At 42.4% G+C, this 12,642-nt stretch overlaps 1 protein-coding gene across 3 annotated transcripts in view; it reads left to right on the top strand.

Moving 5' to 3' along the window:
- ADAMTS9 (ADAM metallopeptidase with thrombospondin type 1 motif 9) overlaps positions 1 to 12,642 on the top strand; it is a 162,229-nt gene that overhangs the window by 16,158 nt on the left and 133,429 nt on the right. For all 3 annotated transcript variants that reach the window (XM_043587867.1, XM_043587868.1, XM_043587869.1), the window contains exon 4: positions 11,398 to 11,687. In XM_043587867.1, the coding sequence (XP_043443802.1) occupies positions 11,398 to 11,687 (290 nt within the window). The remainder of the gene's footprint in view (positions 1 to 11,397; positions 11,688 to 12,642) is intronic.

Here is a 12,642-nt window from a genome sequence, read left to right as displayed (position 1 = left end):
AAGATACGATGCTTTGTGTACCTGCAGGTGGTGGGCTCTGAGAAGGAGCAAAAGCAAGGGGTAAATGTTGGTGCAATGCTTGCTGATTGATTACTCTTCATCTCTCGCGGGACGTTAGAATCAGAGCAGGGGGTTGAAGATAGCAGTTGGCCTGTGGTGTGTGGAATGAGAGACAGGACTCCATTAGTCCCAAGTTGCTCCGGGGACAGTATAAGGCTTTTCCGAAGTTTCCTGATGATGTGCTGTTTTTTTTTTTTTCTTGTAAGCCAGTTTCCTAATTCTCACATTTGATGCCTTTCCACTCTAACAAGTTAGATTAGAGAGAATGGAAATGGTTTTCAGCAACTATTATCTGTTTTAGCAGGTGCCAAATAGAAAATGTGCAGTGAATAATGGAGACATGCACACACACACACACACACACACACACAGACACACACTGCACTTCCCTTGAACATAAGGTGCCACCCACTTCTTTTCTGTGGGTGTCTCTCTGCTCTGGATTTACTCTGGCTCCTTCCACCCTCCCACCCTGCCCCCTGTTTGGCTGTCTGTTTGACACCCTCTTTCCAAGTGTCAGTTGACCAGGAGAGGACACTGTGGTGGGTTTAGCCTGTGTTGAATCCTAGGAGTTCATTTTTCAGCATTATTTGCTTTTATCTTATAAAAGATTAGAACTCACAATTTTTTAATACTGGAAGGAACTTTAGAGAGAACTTCTTTTCCATTCCTTCTTTTTCTGGATCAGAGAGGATCAAGGCTCAGCATTTTGAAGGGATTCGTAATCTTGGAAGTAGGGTGAATGAAAAACTGGGCCCTGAGCACAGGCCTCTTACTTCTGCGTCCTGTGTACTTTCCAAGCTGCAGGTCAAGGGAAGGCCGTTGGTGGAAGCCGCGCTTGGAAAGGCGATGTTCCAAAGTGCACCTCAAATGAGATTTGGGAATATCACTGGATTTATTTGATGCGTAAGGATAATGAGGAATAAACTACTGAGATCCTTTAGGAAGCTATCTCAAGGCTATAGGGAGAGATAGCAGGCTCTTAATTCATGTAGGGGATTAAAGCAACAGCTGAATTTAAAGCAACAGAACATCTGAGCTGGGCCAGGGTGCTTGCAGGAGGGTGGCTTGTGACTGCGGAGGGTTCCAGGTGGTTCTACTTGTAATCAGATTAGCCTGTGTCCCTGTGACCACTCATTTCCGTGGTGGCTGAGACATGGACATGAGGAGGAGAAAGGATGTGTAGTCCGGGCTGTGGTGTGGAAGTTAGTCCTCAGTCGTGTGTAAGCTGGGAGATGTGTATCAAAGGAATGTGGGAGCTATGCCCCCGAGGAGTTGCCTAGAAGCCTTTTTAAAGAGTTGCAGGGCCAACTGCTCTTTAATCTCTGACAGGGGAGGGATACCTCGACCCCCCACAGGCACCACATTCAGCTGGAGAGCCACTGCCGCTGCAGTGAAAGGTCAGATAGCAGCAAGCCCTGGGGCCACCTCTTTTCTGCAGCCTTCGGGGCTGCTCATCTTTAGTCACGAGGCACCCCAGAACCAAGGCCCTTAGAGCCTTTACACAGCCTGGCCCTGTGTCGTTCCTCTGTGTGTATGAAGTCATTGAATCCTCCCCACTGCCCCGTTAGGGAGGAACTTTCTTATCCCCATTTCACAGATGACAAGACGGAGGCACAAAGACCTTAAATGACTTGGCTAAAGTCACACAGCTTGAATGTGGAGAAACTGAGATTTAAACGCAGGTCCTTCTGAGTCCCAAGCCCAAACTTCCCTGGCACAGCATGTCGGATCCGGTATTCACTCTGCGAGCACCTTGAAAGGACCTTTCTATAATGGCAGCCAGCAGCCCCATGTGGCTCCTGAGCCTTTGAAATGTGGCCTAGTGCCACATGTTGAAATGATAATATTCTAGATATATGGGGTTAAATAGAAAATATCAAAATTAATTTCATCTGTTCCTTTTGGTGTTTTTAAAATGTGCTACTAGAAAATTTTAACTTCCATGTGTGGCTCACATTTTATTTCTTCTGGGAAGTGCTGGCCTAGAAGGTCCCAAGCTGTGTCACAAAGGGGCCTGGGAGGCGGCCATCCAAAGGAGGCTGCAGATAGCACAGGGTGGCTGTGGGCGGCTGGCACCCCACCGCCAGAAAGGCCAGGCTCCCCTTACTGCGGAGAGAATGGAATGAGTCAAAACCAACGTTTCCAGAAGAGTCTTTTGCAGGATATTAATAGTAAAACCAAACAGTCTCTTAGTGAAATGCAGGCCTGGGTATGTTCAGCATGTTATACTACGTCAAATAGATATTCTTTAAATATTTTCTCAAGTTATTTCAAGTATGACTCAGTTTCCTCATTTTGAAACGGATAGAATAGTTCCTCCCATATCTGGTTGCTTGGAGGAATGATCTAGTTAATCGATATGAAGTGCTTAGAAGAGCCCCTGACACAGAGAAACCCACTCAACAAACGTCAGCCAGTGTTACTGTGCCAGGAGCCCCTTGTCACTGCTTTTGTTGAATGAGGTGCAGGCTGTTGAATGCGGAAGGGGCAGCTGTTGAATGCGGAAGCTGGGCCTTTGGGTGTAGTGCCCCGAGTCTCCCCATTTGGCTGGAGGCACCCACCCGCTGGAAGATAGTGTGAGGACCCTCAGACGTGCCTCCCACCACCCACAGCCCACAACCCACCCGAGCCCCTTGAACTCTGCAAGAAAGCTTCTCAAGTGTTTTCTTCCAATGGCATCCCCTTCTCTGCCACCGCCCTCCCCCCCACCGGCCCCCGCCCAGAGGAAAGTTCCTCAGTACACTTCTTTCCATTATCTTTCCAGGACTGGGTCAGTCCCCCTCACCTGCCCTGTAACCTCGCCAAGAGCCCGTAAGTTTCCCTCTTATGTGGTTCAACAAATGTAAACGGGGTTCTTCCCTGCAAGACTTGGTGTTCTTAAAATGCTAAGGAGCATGGAGAAAGTCCCAGATGGAAATGCTGCATGTAATGTTTTGCAAACCTACGTTATTCGGTTCTGGAAATATGTTCTGGGACTAATGTCCCATGAACCACTCTCAGGGGAACATAGCTCACAGAGGTTCTGGCCAGCCAAAAGGAGTTTTAGCAAACTGTCTTCCACCACTGCCCTTTGCACGTATTTCCCTGCCGGCACTGAGCACAGAGCATCACGGGACACTGTGCGCGCCATTTGTGTTTTCCCCAAAGCTCACCGTTTGTACAGAGAAATGGGTTTGACATATCCCAGTGAGTATCTGGGGATTCACTCTTGCTTTTAAAGCCAGCAAGTTGAGGACCTTTAAAAAAATTAAACATTGGTGAGTTTTCATTCATCCGGGACAGTCTTTCCTCCACCCCCCAGCTCCTTCCATACCCACTTGCTGCAAACTCATTGTTCTTTATTATTAGAACATTCATTGGTTTTATGGCCGTTTTTCTTTTTATGTTTTACCTCCCCCCCCCCCCCCCACGGGTCTTGTTTATCCATCGTCCTCTGGTCCCAATAGACTTTTTTCTCTCCAGCCGGATCTCTGTCTGAAGGCTTCATGAACCCTTTGAACAGACGGGAGTAATGCAGATCTTAGATCTGACGAGAACAAAGACAGTCTGGGCAATGCCACTGGCCTCTCCTTTTTCTTCCTGGTATGTTATCAGCTCTTGGAGTCAGTGGAGAGATGGAAGCGTTTGTGGCCTTTGTTTCCATCCCGTGACATCTCAGACTGTCTTCCCCCTATCAGTGCGCGTGTGCTTGTCACTGGACCGGATGTCCCACTGGAGCAGGGACCGGCCCTTCACCCTTTGGTCCCCTCCCCCACCCTCCCTTCTTTCCTGTAGAAGAGTCTTTCTGAAATAGAACTGTTTTCCTTGAGAAACCTTAGTATCAGCACGCGAATTCCTAAAGAGGAGATCTGTTGCAAACAACTAGTAAAGACATCAATTCATCATTATTATCACCTTAAATACTTAACGGATCTTTCCTGCATACCGTGCTTTGCACTGAGGATGTTTTGGACACCCTCTCTTTCTATCCTCACAGTTACCCTTCAATGTGCTGTTCTTGCTATTACAATTGTTGTTATTATCCTCATTTTTCACATGAGGGAACTGAGGCTTTGAGGCACAAAGGGCAGTTATAAGAGTGCTCGGGCAGGGCCACAAACCGGGGCTGGTCTGCCTCCAGAAGCCAGGAACAGGACCCACAGATTCCTGTCCGGTTTCCTTTGGCTGCCAGGCCAGGGTGGAGCAGAAGGGAGGCATAGTCTTCCCTTTGGTTCTGTGCTATGATTTCTCTGCCCACTTAGACCATGAGGTCACAAGGTGGCTCAGTGCCTTAAGGAAGTTCAGTTAAATTTTGATAAACCTTCTGAAAATAGAGAGCAATAATTAACTTCCCAACTGTTCAAGTTAACGTTTGAGTCTCCTTAGCCCAACCCCGGCGGACATGAAACTCTCATTGAGTGACTGCTGAATAACAAGGCTTGAATGTTAGTTTCTAAAATGATTCCAGTTTTTTTGTAATGCCATATGCGTTCTATTGTATGGCAACGTGACATGAAGCGCCTTTAAAATATTTTTTACCAAAAATAGCCAAATGTTACAGTTTTTTTTTTTTTTTACTGTGAGGTTTTAAATAATGAAACCATCTTAATTTTTTTTTTAAGTTCATTTATTTATTTTGAGAGAGAGAGAGAGAGCACAGGCAGGGGAGGGGCATAGGGGGAGGGTGAGAGAAAGAATCCCAAGCAGGCCCCTTGCTGTCAGCCCGGAACCTCAAGCAGGGCTTGAACCCATGAGCCATGAGATCATGACCTAAGCCGAAACCAAGATGCTTCACTGACTGAGACACCCAGGCGTCCCGCCATCTTGAATTTTTATAATATAATTTTTTTAAGGATTGGCCCCAAGTTTTATTTTTGTTTTGTTGTTGATACTGTTTATTTCAACTTACCTAGCTCAATACCTTCACAGATTAGATGTTCAAGAAGTAATTTTTTAAAATTCCACATGTAACCTATAAGGAATGTTCTATATACTTTGTTATTTAATTCTCAAGACCACCTTAACATAGGAGCATGCCCTGACATGCCCATTTAAGAGGTCAGGAAACTGAGGTCCAGAGAAGTGACTTAGAAAAGATCATTTAAGGGTACAAACAGCTTATATCTGTGGAATTGTTACTGTACCCCAGATAATTGTTTTTATGTAGTCACTCTCCCTTAAATGGTTCCTTGAAGTCCTTTATGACTTGTAAAAAAGAATAGAAAGAATAACTCTACTTACTGGTTGCTTCCTATGTGCTAGGCACTTTATACGCATGACCTCCAACTATTCCTCAGACAAGTCTATGAAATGGGTACTGTTCTTACTGAGCTTTATAAGTGAGAGAATGGAGAGTGAAAGGTGGGCATTGGCGGGAGGGTGGGATACTTGCCCAAAGTCAAATAGGGCTTGAAGCGTGCTCCCTTCAGCGCATGAGATCTTGGAACTCTGTGCTGGTGTAAGCATCACTGGTTCCGCTTAGTGGTCAGCAATGCAAAGCAGTTGGAAAAGCCAATATTAACTCATCTTCTTGTTACAAAATGTTACAACTTGAGTGCTTATGATGTGGCCTTAGGAAACACACCCCTGCCCCCTCCAGCTGTTTAACGTGCCTCATTTGTTTCCGTGTGCATGCAAGGGTGCAGACTGCAAAATATTGCACTTTTCTCTGAATGCAAATGTGCATTTCCTTATGCTTTTTCGTGGTTTTTTTTTTGTTTTTGTCTTAAGTCTATTTTATAGAGCAGTTTTAATAGCAAAATGAGAGGAAGGTACAGAAATTTCCCATACATCCCCTACCCTCGGGCCTGTATAGCCTCCCCTACCATCAACATCTCTCACCAGAGGGTACATTTGTTACAGTTGATGAATTTACATTGATATACCATAATGATTATATCTTAATCACGTCAAGTCCATATTTATATTATGATCTCTTCTTGGTGTTTTGTATTCTCTGTATTTCGACAAATGCATAAAATGACGTGTATCCATCATTATGATTTCATACACAGTACTCTCACTGTTCTAAATATCCTCTGTGCTTTGCCCACCCATCCCTTCGTGCCCCAGCCTCTGGCAACCACTGATATTTTACTTTCGCCATAGTTTTCCTTTTCCACAATGTCACATAGTTGGAATCAGTACAGCGTATAACCTTTTTAGATTGGCTTTTTTCACTTAGCAGTATGCATTCAAGGTTCCTTCATGTCTTTACATGGCTTTGCTAGCTCATTTCTTTTTAGCGCTAAATACTGTTCCATTGTCTGGCTGTGTCACAGTTTATTTATCCATTCAGCTACTGAAGGACATCTCGGTTGCTTCCAAGTTTAGCAATTATGAATAGGAGCCATAGACCTCCATGTGCAGGTTTTTCTGTGAACAAATCCTCTGGGTAAATACCCAGGAGCTTGATTGGTACATAATGTGGTATGGTTCGTTTTGTAAGAAACTGACAAACTGTCTTCCAAAGTGGCTGTGCCATTTTACATTCCCACCATCAATGAATGAGAGTTCCTGTTGTTAACATCCTTGCCAGCATTTGGCGTTGTCCGTGTTCCAGATTTTGGCCGTTGAAAATGACGTGTGGCGATATCTTAATGTTGTTTTAATTTGCATTTCCTTGATAATGTACGATGCTGAGCGTAGTTTCGTGTGCTTATTTGACAACGGTATATCTTCTTCTGCTCAACGCACTCTTTTAAGATTTGAATGCATACGGGTCGCTCCTGAGTTATTTCGTTAAGTGAATGTGATGAGTTTTTGAGGAATCCTCGAAGGAGAACCATCTTGAAAAAATGATCTCCTATTTCTGAGTGTCATATTTGAACTTTAAGAAGAGGCAAGAGAATGGTACAGCCACTTTGGAAAACAAGCTGGCAGTTCTTCCAAATGGTAAACACAACAGTTCTCCTTCTAGGTACATACCGAAGAGAGACGTAAGCATGGTCACACAAAAACTTGTACGCTCATGGTCCTAGTAGAATTACCCAATTGGATTGTTAGACCCAAATGCCGCCAATTAATAAACGAATAAATAAAATGTGAAAGAAGCCAGTCACAAAAGGCCACGTCGTGTATGACTCCGTCCATATGACATGAGAGAATAGGCAAATCCATAGATACATAAGTTAGTGATTTCCAGGGGCTAGAGGGAGAAGGGCAGTGGGGAGTGCCCACTAACGGGTACAGAACTTCTTTATGGGGCAGTGAAAATGTTCTGAAATCAGATAATGGTGATGGTTGCACAACTTTATGAATATGCTCAAGAAAACCACTGAATTATACCCTTTGAAAGGGTGGATTCTATGGTAAACAAATTATATCTCAACATAAAGTACTAATACATGTAAAGCTTCTTGGGGGGAGTGGTGGGAGGAGGGGACAGAAGAGCAAAAACGTGCCTTTTGTCCTGTGCTTTCCACCAGGGTGAAATTTCACTATGGAGCCCATTCTGATAAAACTGGTAGGAAAGTAACATTGCAAATTGGAAACACTAGCCTCAGTTCTATGATGCGACCAGGTCATAAAAGAGAAACGTGGGCAACTTTCTTTTTATCCTGTATGTCCCTTGGCGGAAATCCTTGGCTGTTATTACAAATTCTATTTGTAGGTATGCACGTTACAGTTCCTGTGTTTTCAGTTCTCAGTAAAACAACGTCCATGCATTTTAGTCATTATGAATACCTGACTCTTTAAAGCTCATACTATTTTTTAATGTTAAATTAAAGTTTGCCTGTTAAAATGGGTAATGTGGTTGGAATTAGTCGAGCCAATTAGGTCATCAAATAGGATTCTAACTGATTAGGGTAAAAGATCAGATGGGTCAAAGGCTGGGAAGTATTATCTATGAGAAGATGTTATTTTTGATTCCGAAGAAGTCATTTTGTTCCTGCTTGTTCATGCCACATAAAGCCTACTGAATTATTTCTTTGATGCACAGATTACTTGTGAATGAAATGTCTTCCAGGAATATTAGAATTTTCGTGTGGTGTTCTCTGTTATACACTGTAGTCTCTTTGTGACTAAATGCCTGACTTCTTCAGCTTTGTTATTTAAATAAGTGTACTTTGTTTCCAGTTAGTGCCTCCTCCGACTCAGTTCCTCCTCAGATTTTCCATGTGCCAGTCCCCTGATAGTTGATTCTCTGAGAGTGTATTTTCCCCGCTCAGTGGTCAAAAAGAGTGAATTCTTTACAGCATTTCCTGAGTGGTTTTCTCACTGCAGGTATACTTTTCTCTAACTAAACCTGATAAATCAAAATACTTAAGGAAGACCTGAAGTAAATATTATTTATTGTTCACAAACTGACATATTTTCTTTCTGAAACGGCTTTATTGAGATCTAATTCACCTACCATCCCATCCATCCATTTAAAGTATACAATTTAATGGCTTCTGGCGTATTCACAGATATGTGCAACCATCATCACAGTCACTTTTAGAACATCTTTATCACTTGAAAAAGAGACAGCATACCCTTTAGCCATCAACCACTCACACCCCTGCCCCACCTCCAGCACCTAATCTACTTTCTGTCTCTTTCGCTCTGCCTGTTGTCACATTTCATGTGACTGGAATCATATACTGACTGGCCGCTTTCACATTACTTTATTGATACAGTAAAGCTTGTCAGAGTGTTTTATAATTTTAACAAAGGGCCAATTCACTATGAAGATTTAACCATAATGAATATAGATGCACTTCATAACAAAGCACCAAGATACATGAAGCAAAAACCGACAGAAATAAAGGGGGAAATGGACAATTCACCAGTAACTCTTGGAACTTCAGTACCCCATATTCTATAATGGTTACACCAGAGAAGCAGAATATCAACAGGAAACAGAAAACTTGAACAACAGTGTAAACCAACTACACCCAACAGATACCCATACGCTACTTTACCCAGCAACAGCAGAACACAAATTCTTCTCATGTGCACAAGGAACATTCTCCAGAATAGATCATATGCTAGGCTATAAAAAAAACTCAATAAATTTTAAAGGATAGAGGTAATACATAGCATCTTCTCTGACTACAGTGGAATGAAAAGTAGAAATCCAAACCATTTAAAAAGTGGGAAACTCAAAGCAATGTGGAAAGTAAACGGCCCATGCTGAAATAACCAATAGGTCAAAAGGGAGGTTGGAAAATACTTGGAGGTGAACGAGAGTGAAGATAGAACACATCAGAATGTCTGGGTTACAGGTAAAGCAGAGCTAGAGGGAACTTTAGCACCATCGAGGGCTCTATTCAAAAAGAGTATCTCAGATCAGTAATCGTACCTTCTCCTTAAGACACTGGAAAAGGAAAAGAACACAAAACCACTGTATGTAGATGGAAGAAAATAGTAAAGAGTAGAGTACAAATTCATGAAATAGTAGAAAAAAAAGAGACTCTAAAACCTTTGAAACTTTACTGATTTCAATAATTGTCTTAAGCTTTTACAGAAGACATTAACCAGGATTATTTGTTTCTCATAAAGTAAATGACAGTTTCTTAATATTAAAAAGCATTCCATTTTCAACATGGCCTCCGTAAAGAGCTAGTCTTTGTGAAAATATCCAGGTGCTCTCTTTTTTTCAGTTGAGATGCAACCAAACCATGAGCCATTTCAATCCCCAGGTCTTGAGAAATCTTGCCCCGATAAAGCGGTTTTCAGGGCAGTGATCAAACTCACATCTCATACCTTGTATGGCCACTTCCTGCGTGTAACATTGGACGAGTTGCTCAATCTCATTGAGATTTATTTTCCTCAGTAGAGGTTAATTTTCTCATTCTAAAAGGAAGCGTGAGGTAACATACACCAAAGAGCCTAGTTCAATGCCTGGCCCATAGTAGGTGCTTGATTAATATCTATTCCATAGTCATTTGATGACTTAAAAAGGGACAGCCCAATGACCCATATGGCATGGGTATAACGTATATGAATGTACTTGAAGGAGACCCGAACAAAAGGATGTCATATTGAATCGTACTATGAACCAGACTTTGGGCTAGTCATGTGATCTATGGTCGAATCGCATATAACTTGTTTGACAGTATGAACTAATTTCACTATTGTAACAACTGCTAAAACACTCATCGTGGGCAAAATACACATCTTGGCCTCCATCAGTTGCTTTAGCAATGGTTTTCATGGTCAAATATGTGAACCCTTCAAATGTGAAACCACTTATAGTTTAATCTTTGTTATTGGCGTAATAAATTCTAGCACTTGTGTCTTAGGTAAGCATACTTGTCCATTGTACAATTCTGTTGCCTGTTTCAGGCTACAAGATGGTGGCATTAAAACCTGGGAGTATATTTATGAGATGAGAGGCAACATCACTGATTAAGTTCCGTTTTTACTCCAAGCCTGTTTGGGCAGGCACATTTATGCTTATTCTGTTTATTGTGTGGTTGATGACTTTAAAATTGAATTATTTCCACCAGCAATACAAGCTTCAAGCCATGTTCCAGACTCGTGCTTCTCAAAACATGCATATGAATATGAATCACCTGGAGATCTTGTTAAAATGGAGATTCTGATGTATCAGGTGTAGAGTGGGGCCAGAGTCTACATTTCTAACAAGCTTGTGGGAGCAGCCAATGGTGCTGGTCCATGGACCACACTCTGAGCAGCAAGACTGTGTAGAACTGACGGGGTACCTAGGCAAGAGTCAGAAATGAGTAGAGCTATTCTGGCACTATCCATCACGGCCCCAATGGCCCGTTCATACTCTCTGAAATTAATCCACTTCCTTAGCTGAGCCCTGAAGTAAATTAATTAAAAATTCAATGACGACGAAGAGCAGTAATTCTATTCTTACCTTTCACGTATTACAGTTATTTAAGACAGTAATAGAAAAATAACCTTGTCATGCGTTTTCTAGAGTTCCTTTGTATTGTCTGTTAGCCTCGCCACCTCTCAGGCCTCTTTATTTTGTAGCTCCTTGAATATCAAAAGTGGTGTATATGAGACATCTCCATTTCCATTCTCTAAAGCTCAGTACCTGTGTTGGCCCTTCTTTGTCTGTAGCAAAGAACAATGAATGGTAACCACTTAAATCCCAGCAGGACTTTGTTACTGAATGAAAAGAGTCATAGGCAATTGTTTCCCTTAAACCCATGCCTGATTTTCTAATACCTTAAGTGAGCATTTATGGAAGCTTCCGGAGAGGCTCATTTCAGGTCCTTCGTCATTTAGATGAGAGTGCGGATTGAGTTTCTCCCCTGGAGTCCACAGGGTGTAGAACCCGGTTTTGTATGTAATTTGACAACAGAGGCATCATTTTAAGACGTGGCGAATTACATTCTTAATATGAAATAGATGTGGCTCGAGACATAATATGTGCCATCTGATTTGTTACAGAACGCAAAAATAGTCACAGTGAAGACAAGAGGAAAATGAGAACAAGAAAATGGGGAGAGAAGCGTAGCCTGGCTGACGATGTGGCGGTATTAAAAAGCAGCTTAGCAACAAAGGCTCTGCCTGCCTCTGGTAACAAGACGGACAGCACGAGGGAAAAGAGGACCCACAGAAGAACAAAACGTTTTTTATCCTACCCACGGTTTGTAGAAGTGATGGTGGTGGCAGACAACAAAATGGTTTTATACCACGGAGCAAACCTTCAGCACTATATTTTAACTTTAATGTCAATTGTAAGTACATTCAAAAGAAGGTGGTTTGTGAGGTCCTTAAATGTGCCTTTGGGAAAAGGGTTTCCACCCAGTGCTGTGGAAGAGCCTTCTCAGGGCTGGCATTTCAACGATTCAGGCAAGTGACTGAAGAGAACCTAAGATTATGTATTGGTTGCCTTTCTGTCAGAACAATAAGGGCTACCGTCCTGAATGTTCATTCTGCTAGACAGTGTGCTTCATTGTGACAAGGTGGCATTTCTAATCCTCCTGGCAACTCTCCTAGGTAAGCTTATCACCCCCATTTTGCAGAGAAACTGAGCCTCAGAGGACTTAGGTCACTTGCCCGTGGTCAAGTAAAGCTGATCAGGGGCTTAGAGACTGCATGTGACCTGTAGAGTGTCCACGTCCCAAACCCAGTGCTCTTTGTGTGACATATAAACTTGCACAAGCGGGTTCGGGTCTCTCGTAAGACTTTTGAGTGCTTCTTGTGAATCAGAATCACCTTGGAGCTTTTTGACCTGCAGCTATGTGCCTCTGTCCCCTTCCCCAAGATTCGAATGAAATAGCCCTGGGATGAGGCCCTCAAATCTCTCCTCTCTATTTTCCTACTCTTGGTTTGAATCAAGAAATCAATAGGTTTGCATTATAAAAAAAAAAAAATCCAACAGAACCAAAGACTATTAATGAAAAATAAGTGTCCTTCCCTACTCTGGTTCCTTCCCAGAGGCGACAACTATTAAAAGGTTTTTTTGCATATGTTTCTAACCAGCACTGCCCAGTAGAAATACAATGCAAGCCACGCATGTATTTTTAAATTTTCTAGCCACTCTGTGAGGAAAGAAAAAAGTAAAATTAGTTTTAATAATGTATTTTATTTTCTATCAAAATATTATCGTTTCAAAACTTGCTAATGCAATACTTTACTTTTATTTCATACTGTCTTCAAAATTCAATACGTGTTTTACACTCCACAGCA

This window comes from Prionailurus bengalensis, chromosome A2, assembly GCF_016509475.1.
Source record: "Prionailurus bengalensis isolate Pbe53 chromosome A2, Fcat_Pben_1.1_paternal_pri, whole genome shotgun sequence".
In the NCBI taxonomy this organism is placed as follows: domain Eukaryota; kingdom Metazoa; phylum Chordata; class Mammalia; order Carnivora; family Felidae; genus Prionailurus; species Prionailurus bengalensis.
Note: the sequence above shows the minus strand (reverse complement) of the source record. Positions and strands in the feature narration are given on the sequence as shown.